The sequence below is a fragment of the Micromys minutus genome (genome assembly GCF_963924665.1).
Source record: "Micromys minutus genome assembly, chromosome: 13".
Taxonomy (NCBI): Eukaryota; Metazoa; Chordata; class Mammalia; order Rodentia; family Muridae; genus Micromys; species Micromys minutus.
The window spans coordinates 57,700,266-57,709,819 of NC_137982.1; the positions used below are offsets into that span (position 1 = coordinate 57,700,266).

The following is a 9,554-nucleotide window of genomic DNA, read 5'->3' on the forward strand; positions in this document are numbered from 1 at the left end:
AATTCTGAATATCAGTGCTCCAAATGCAAGGCCACATGTATTCTCAAAAGAAACCTTACTAATGTTCAAAGTATACGTTATACCTCACACAATAATAGTGTATTACTTCAAAACTACTCTCTGAATAATGAACAGATGAGGAAAACAGAAACTAAACAGAGACAAAGTGAAAGTAACAAAATTTATGAAACAAATGGATTTAACAAATATTTATGGAACATTTCCTCCTAAAACAAAACAATATACCTTCTTCTCAGCACCTCGTGGTACCTTTTCCAAAACTGACAGTCATAAATGAGGCCTCAACAGATACAAGAAGACTAAAATAATCCCATGCTTTTTACTATGGATTAAGGCTGATCTTCAATTAAAAAAAAAGAATGAATGACAAAAGTCTACATACATATGGAAACTGAAGAGTGTGTTACTCAATGATAAATTGGTGAAGAAAGATATAATGAAATAAATTAAGGACTTTTTGAAATTTAATAAAAATGAAGGTACAACATGCATAAACTTATGTGACACAATGAAAGCGGTGCTAAGAAGAAAATTCATAGCTCTGAATGCCAACAAAAAGAAACTGGAAAAAGTATAAACGATCACCTTGACAGCACAACCAAAAGCTTTAGAACAAAAAGAATCAAATACCCAAGAGAAATAGAAGGCAGTAAATAATGAAACTCAAGGATGAAATCAACCAGGTAGAAACAAAAAAACTATACTAAGAATCAACAAAACCAGGAGATACTTCTTTGGGAAATTCAACAAGATAGATAAACCCTAAGCCAGACTAACTAGAAGGCACAGAAAGAGTATTCAAATTAACAAAATAACAAATGAAAATAAAGACATAAGAACAGAAACTGAGGAAATTAAAAAAATTTCAGATTCTTTTACAAAAGACTATTCACAACAAAACTGTAAAATCTGGATAAAATGAACAATTTTTTAGACTGATATAAGGTACCAAAGTTAAATCAGGATCAGATAAATACCTACACAGTCCCATAACTCTTCAAGAAATAGAAGCATTCATGAAAAGTGTCCAAATTAAAAAAAAAGTCCAGAACCAGACTGAGTAAATCAGACTGCATTAAGCAGAATTATATCATTCCTTCAAAGAGCACCTAATACCAATACTCTTCAAACTATTCCACAAAATAAAAACAGAAGGAACACTACCTAATTAGTTCTATGAAGTCACAATTATGCTCATAACTAAACCACACAAAGACCCAACAGAAAAAAAATAACTTCAGACCAATGTCCCTTATGAATATTGATGCAAAAATCTTCAATATAATTCTCACATGCTGAATGTGATAACACATCAAAATGATCATCTATCATGATCAAGTATTTTTTATCCCAGAAATGGATGGGGAGTTCAATATATAGAAATCCACCAATGTAATATAACATATATATATACTTGAATATATTTGAATATGCACTATATATATTGTGTATATTCAAAGAAAATATTATAATATTTAATTCAATATAAAATTCAAAGAACATATATATGCTATATTATATTGATGGATTTCTGTATATATATTCTGAATGTTTATATATACACACACATGGTCATCTCATTAGAGACTGATAAAGCCTTTGGCAAAATTCAACACCCCTTCTTAATAATGGTCTTGAAAAACTCAGGATTGAAGGCTCATACTTAATCATTTTAAAAGCAATAGGCAGCAATTCAATAGATAACATCAAAGTGAAGTAAAACTTGAAGAAATCCCACTAAAATCAGGGTTAGACCAGAATTTCCACTCTCTCCCTACCTTAAATATAATACTCAAAGTTCCATCCATAGAAATTAGAAAAGAGAAGGAGTTCAAAGGGAAATAAATTGGAAAGAAAGAAGTAAAAAAAATCACTCTTTCAAGATAAGATGATTTTATAGATAAGTGACACCAATAATTTCCCCAGATATCCTACAGCTGTAGGATTCAAAAATATCCTAAAGCTGATTAACCACTTCAGCAAAGTGGCTGGATATAAACTTAATTCAAACAAATAAGTAGCCTTCCTCTACTCAAAGGATAAATAAGCTGAGAAAGAAATTAGGGAAATGACACACTTCACAATAGTCATAAATAATATAAAATACTTTGGTGTGACTCAAATCAAGCAAAGAAAAAATCTGTATGACAAGAATTTCAAGTCTCTGAAGAAAGAAATTGAAGAAGATCTCAGAAGATAGATAGATAGATCTCCTATACTCATGGATTGACAAGACTAATATAGTAAAAGTGGCCATCTTGCAAAAAAAAATCTACAGATTCAATGCAATTGACAAGTTGGACCTCATAAATTAGTAACAATTTTGTAAGGCAAATGACATTATGATGAAATGATATCCAGAAAAATGGGTAAAGATCTTTTTCAATCCTACATTCAATAGTGAGCTAATATCCAATATATATAAAGAAGACAAGAAGTTAAGACTTCCAAGAATCAAATAACCCTGTTAAAAATGGGGTACAGATCTAAACAAAGAATTCTCAACTGAGGAAAAACAAATCAGCTGATTTGCACCCAAAGAAATATTCCATATTCTTAGTCATCAGGAAAATGCAAATCAAAAGAACCTAGATTTTTCACATCACACCAGTTAGAATGGCTAAGATCAAAATCTCAGGTGACCACAGATTTTGGCAGGGATGTGGAAAAGAAATACGTTTCCATTATTTTGTAGGACTGCATGCTGGTAGAACCACTCTTGAAATCAGTCTAGAGGTTCCTCAGTAAATTGGACATAGTACTACCTGAAGACTGAGCTACACCACTCCTGTACATACACCCAAATGATGTTTTAACATACCACAATAACACATGCTCCACTATGTCCATAGCAGACTTATTTACAATAGCCAGAAGCTGGAAAAAAAACCCAGATGTCCTTCAACAGAAGAATGGACATAGAAAACGTTGTTTCAGAATGGAGTTTTACTTTGCTATTAAAAACAATGACTACCTTAAATTCTTAGGCAAGTGTATGTATTTAGAAAGTATCATGCTGAATGAGGTCATCAAAAAAAAAAAAAAAAAAAAAACACTTATGTTGTGAAGTCACTGATAAGTGGATATTAGCCCAAAAGCTAGGAATACCCAAAACACAATTCAGAGACCACATGAAACTCACAAACAAGGATAGCCAAAGTGCATATACTTCAGTCCTTCTTAGAAGGTTGAGAAAATTATTTTGAGGAGGAAATAGAGAAACAATGTTTGGAGCAAAGACTGAAGGAAAGAGACTAGTGCAGCTGGAGTATCCAGCACGTACACCTCCACCAAACCCATGCTGACATGATCCTGATATAACTGTCTCCTAAGAGGCTCTGCCACAGCATGACAAATACAGAAGTGGATGCTTGCAGCCAATCTTTGAACTGAGAACAGGGTCTTTAATGGAGGAGGTAGAGAAAGAATTGAAGGGGTTGAACGGTTTTGCAACCCCATAAGAGCAGCAGTACCAACAAACCAGAAATCTAAGGGACTAAACTATCCGGTGATTACACATGGCTACAGGAGCAAATGGAGCAGAAGATGGCCTTGTTGGGCATCAGTGGGAGGAGAAGCTCTTGGTCCTGCCAAGGCTCAATGCCCCAGTTAGGGGAATTTCAGGTCAAGGAGGTAGGATGAGATGGGTTGGGGGGTGAACACTCTCTTATAAGCAGGGAGAAGGAGGATGGGATAGATGAGTATGAAGGAGAATTTCAGAAAGGATATAACATTTGACATGTAAATAAAATATATGAAATAAAATCAGTAAAACATAAGATTCATTAAAAATTATATCTCTATGTTTATTTATCCCTTTTCCTGTCCTGTCTTTTAACAGATATATTCTCTCCTACTCCAATGATATGAAATTTTCCTACTGTTAATAACTTTCCAAAACATAATATATACATAGATATGTATGTATGCATGTATGTATATATATAATATTTAAAATACCATCTATCTATCTATCTATCTACATATATATATATATATATATATATATATATATATATATATATATATAAAGTTAAAAAACAAATTATCCTAGAATAGGGTAGCGAACAATACAAGATGTTTTTATCACTATTGTTTATCTAAAAAATTCAATAAAAAGACTACATTTCAAAGATACCATTTACTTGAATGAAAGAGTGTGGGGGCATCAAGTCGATATTGATCTAGAAGCTTTGTGTCTAGACCCTCATTTTATGGCTTTTTATGGCACAAGACATGCTTATTGAAGACTAAAGTAAACATCTTTCATACCAGCTATAAAACCAAAAAGATACAATATTAGCTACCCTGGCAAGATATGCTTATTTTTATGACAGTGACATAAACTCCATGGGAGCAAGTGACTACTTTCTGATTGGATTTAAGTCTCAGCTCACTGGAGGAAACTTGTAATTGGCACCATTGCCAGGCCAAGATTGTTTGTGATTAGACACGTCAAAGATTCTAGAGGAAAACATATATTGAGATTGATGTTTAAAAATTGAGATGATATTAAAGAGACTCCTTTTGATGTGTATTTATCACCATAGATCAATAAATTCATCAACCATGATTTCAGTCATTTCTATTTACAGTAGATTGTGATTAACACAGAGGTACATGATGTGTCTGCATGCAGGGGTAAGATTGTGGATTGATCATCCGTAAGGAGAAATGTACACATATTTGGAAGTCCTATTTTCAAAACCTAGATACATGTAAGAAAGAATGTCAAAGATGGAGGTTTTGTGTGATTGCAAGAAAGCAGTTCCCCAGACAAAGCAAGATAGTTGTGCATATGAGCTTACAGTGGTTGATATAGAATACACAAGATTGGTACAACCTGGATCAAATCTCAGCATAGAGATGGGAGTTTTGTCAGGAGATTTTTCCCATATACATGGAACTTTTAGAAACTGTTATCTTCTTGGGGAGGAATGGTAATGAGAGTTTTCACCCAAATTATATTCCAAATATATCTAGCAAAATACAATAAAGGACCATACATCTAAGAATATTTGGGCACCTCAGTATAGCCTTTGTAAACTTACTTAAAACAAGAATATTTTGCAATAAACATGGGCAAAAAATTAAGGACATAATTTTTAAAAATTTGTAACAACAGTCTATTACAAAAATTCAAAAATCTGTAACAACAGAGAACTAAAAATTTTAAAACAGGCAGGAAGGGGAAACTGACTTGCATGAATCAGATTCCTTTTCACTTCCTTGTTCTTTCTAGTCTCACCAGAAAGAAAGGATAAACAAGGTATGGGTTATGTATAATTTTACTGTACACCATAAGTTAAAATATAGCAAGGACACCAGATTTTAAAATATAGCAAGGAACGCAGCAAAAAGGAAAAACTTTTACTAAAAGATAGGAAAAAGATTGGGAGAACTGGGCCTATTTTCATGAACAAAATCTTAATTTGTGTTTTGACATGTATAGTACCGTATTAATGAATTAATTTTAGAAAAGGTGTTTATCATTAATAATATTCTTTATATATCATGAGCTTTAGGAGATCAAATGATAACAGCAATAGTTTATCAATTTTTTATTAACAAAAAGCTGATATATTCTATGCTACATATTCTTGTCAAAACATCTACATATAATGTGTGATCTGTACTCCATTCCCTGAGGCAGAGCTCTGCCTGCCTCACAGGTATCCTTCTAACATCCAGTAAGATTGGGGAGGGGGTGTGGGTACCAGTTCCAATTCACAAATTCCTTCATCTGCTGGGTCTACCAATGGCAAGCAGCTGTGAATACTGCTCTGTCCCCACTGTGCTCCACCTACTTATCAACACCTCTAACTACAAATCTAGATCTGCATTTTTTCTCCCAGAACACAGCTCTGCCTCTCTACATGGAGGCATGTTTCCACACTGGACAAACAGTTCCATGTACTTCCCTGAAGCCCAGCTGGTACCCAAAATGAAGAGAGACCTGTTGTCACAGGGGCCTGAAACCACCAGAAACACAAACATGCAGGTATGCTTGCAAGCATATCCATAGGTGAACCGTAGGTCATTTCTTATGAAGACTTCATTTTTCAAATATTTTTTGAGATCAAGTTATCTATGTGATGATGATTATTGTCTAGGAAATGATAGAACCAGAATTCCCAATTACTGACCACACAACATTATTGCATTGCCACTGTAGGGGAATAAATTTGTTCATCAACTGGCATAAACAATTCAATTTCTGAGAAAATCTCTGGTATTTTGGTAAGTAAATGAATCACAAAACATTTAGTTGGTAATTTTGTGATAATACAAAACAAACCACAATGCATACTTTGGTAAAATATGTATGGAGGTACAGTGCTTCAGAGGCATTTTTTTGTAAAAAGAAGCAGAATTCCAAAAATAAAGAAACTGGGATTTCATTAAAGCACTGTCAAACAGCCATAGGAATGTAAACAACATGGAATATGTTACTGCAACCATGAGACCATTGCAAAGTGACTATGTTGTGTTTAAGGTGTGATCCATAAACACCTAAGAAATGCTAAAATCTGTGATAAAAACCATTCTTATATATTCTTAAAAGTCAGTATAGGACTTTGAATACTGAAAGGGCTTGAATTACTCCAAGTATGGAAGACAGAGAGATTAGTGTGTAGGGAAAAACACAAGGCACATTGTCCTGTTGGACAAAAGGGCCTGACCTTATAAGTCAGGAGAAATATTACAGGAAAATAGCTCTGACACTGTAGTTCTCAGCTGCTACAGATTGAAATCATGCATCTCCTTCTATTAAGTAAAATTAAGCAATAAACTATTATTACTCTTTCAGAGGAACTCTGTAAGAAGGGAGAGTCATGTATGCTAACAAGGGTTAATGACAGATGGGTCCAATTAGAAATCCTGACACTTAAATGAAACCAGAGCAATTGCCGCCTCAATGTCTACCAAAATTTAAACCAACACATGAGGCAATGTAGTCCCAAGGGGTAGTATGTTTTTACTTTAGTAATACTGAGTGCCCAAACAGGTTTCAGTTTTTGATATAAGTGTGCGTTCTTGAGGAAGGTATGTTAAGTCATAGGCTAAAAGCCCTCTTTATTTTCATATTCAACTTGATGAAGTTCTATGAAGGTAATATATAATTATGTTGCTGAGGTGTATTATTAAGAACACTTTTAAACTCAAAAATTAAAATTAATACAAAATATAAATTCTGAACATACCTTAACATACTAATAAGTTAGGATGGTTATTTGTATTTATTCAATTTTTTATATTATGGGTCGAAACTATGCATTTCAAATAATACTAGAGACACTTATAGCATAATTATTATGCTTGAAATTGTTTTGAATCTAGTATAAATAAGTGAAAAAATATAGGATTATTTATCTATAAAAATTTATTTACGAGTACATTAATGCAAAGGAGAACTTAATATACTCAATAATAAATAGGTAAAATACAGTTTAGAAAAAAATTGAAAATATACGAAAAGTTTTTTAGAATTGTAAAGAAAAATCATAGAGAACAAATCCACATGAAGAAGAACACTACAACAATACAGTAAATAATAGATTATGTTCACTGACATAAATTTAATCTATAAATATAAAATTATAAAAATTAAGTAAATAGGTTAAGTTCTTTTTATACAGCTATAAATTGAAATTAAGTCTCTTTGAACAGAAAAGTTGTACAACTCTGTGTGGAATGCTTCAGCCTGGAGTAAACATTTTTATACAATGGATAAGAGCTTTTAGTGGAGAAGTTTGCTGAGTAGAGTGCTGAGGCTAAGGTTTCAATACTTGGCAGAATTTAGAGTAGAGAGGTAAAAAGTAACCTCAAAATAAATAACCTTTTTATCAAAAAATATCATCTTTACAATACTGACTCTCATTGAAATATTACAAAAACACTTAAAAACTAATTTTGAATAAGCAATAGAGAAAATATTCAAGGTAACAATATTTGCGGGAAGATAGAATAGGAAAAATATTAAAAACAAAGAAAAAAGTTAAAATATAATATAACAAAATTATCTCTCAGTGGTAAATGTTTAAAATATAGAATAGTAAATTACATATACATGCATTTATAAATATAATATATTCTCTAGTGAGATATTATATATATATATATATATATATATATATATATATATATATATTGAACTGATTCAAATTAATCTTCATTGATTTTTGAAGTATCAAGTATCAGAAACTGAGGTAGGTAGATGAAGACTCAACAAATCATGTAGCATATGTGCTGATGATTCAGTTATCTTAATAATTACATTTCTTCAAACTACAATTACATTATCTTTTAAATTTTCATTGTGGACAGATGAAGATCTACTCAAAAGAGAAAAATTGAATGCCTCTACACTGATGGAATTTATTCTTCTGGGGTTTTCTAACACTCCTCATCTCCAGTGGGTGCTGTTTATGATATTTTTGTTGATGTATATGATTATTCTGATGAGCAACAGCATTATAATACTGTTAGCAAAAACTGACCCTGCTCTACAGACACCTATGTATTATTTCCTTAGCAACTTCTCCTTTTTAGAAATCTGCTATGTAACAGTTACTGTCCCAAGAATACTTATGGATCTATATACTCTAAAAGGAAACATTTCTGTGCTTGCCTGTGCAACACAAATGTATTTCGTCCTTATGTTGGGAGGCACAGAGTGTCTCTTGCTAGCAGCCATGGCCTATGACCGGTATGTGGCTATTTGCCAGCCTCTACAATATACTCTACTCATGAAGAATAAAGTGTGTTCACAGCTTGTAGCTGCCTCCTGGATCAGTGGGATTCCAGTACAAATTGGACAAACCTACCAGATATTCTCTCTGCACTTCTGTGCTTCTAACAGGATACACCACTTCTTCTGTGATATCCCCCCACTACTCAAGCTTGCTTGTGGTGACACATTTATGAATACAGTTGCAGTCTATGTTGCTGCAGTGGGGTTTGTTATGGTTCCATTTCTGCTAATCATTGTCTCATACATCAAGATTATCTGCAACATTATGAAACTGTCCTCAGTCAAAGGGATGGCCAAGGCTTTTTCCACCTGCTCTTCTCACCTGATAGTTGTAGTCTTGTTCTATGGAACAGCAAGCATTACTTACTTGCAGCCTAAACAAAGTCAGTCAGAAGAAACAGGAAAACTTCTCTCCCTTTTCTACACTATTTTGATCCCAGCTTTGAATCCCATTGTATATACTCTGAGGAACAAAGATATCATAGTGGCCCTAAAAAAATTACACAATAAGTTACTGACATGGTGAAAAACCTAAAATAAAAAAATACAGATGCATACAAGTGGAAATTCTTGTTTGGTGTGGCAATATTTAATGCATAAGTCTTTCTGTGTGTGTGCATGTGTGTATGTGTTAGTAACAAAGTACATTAAAAGACAAAGAGACACTTTTTAAAGAGTTTATTATGTTTTGTATACTCATAATAAAAATTAACTAAGTCATTGTAAAACATGGAGCATATTTATCTATGCTCACATTTTTAACACTATATTTCTAATT

At 32.8% G+C, this 9,554-nt stretch overlaps 1 protein-coding gene across 1 annotated transcript; it reads left to right on the forward strand.

The window, feature by feature from the left end:
• Positions 1-8,369: 8,369 nt before the first annotated feature.
• LOC308429229 (olfactory receptor 10AG1-like) lies at positions 8,370-9,302 on the forward strand (the record flags this gene model as incomplete). Its single annotated transcript, XM_080927961.1, has 1 exon — positions 8,370-9,302. Exon 1 carries the CDS (start codon positions 8,394-8,396, stop codon positions 9,300-9,302), a length of 909 nt encoding a protein of 302 aa, XP_080784087.1. The 5' UTR covers positions 8,370-8,393.
• Between the last annotated feature and the right edge of the window lie 252 nt (positions 9,303-9,554).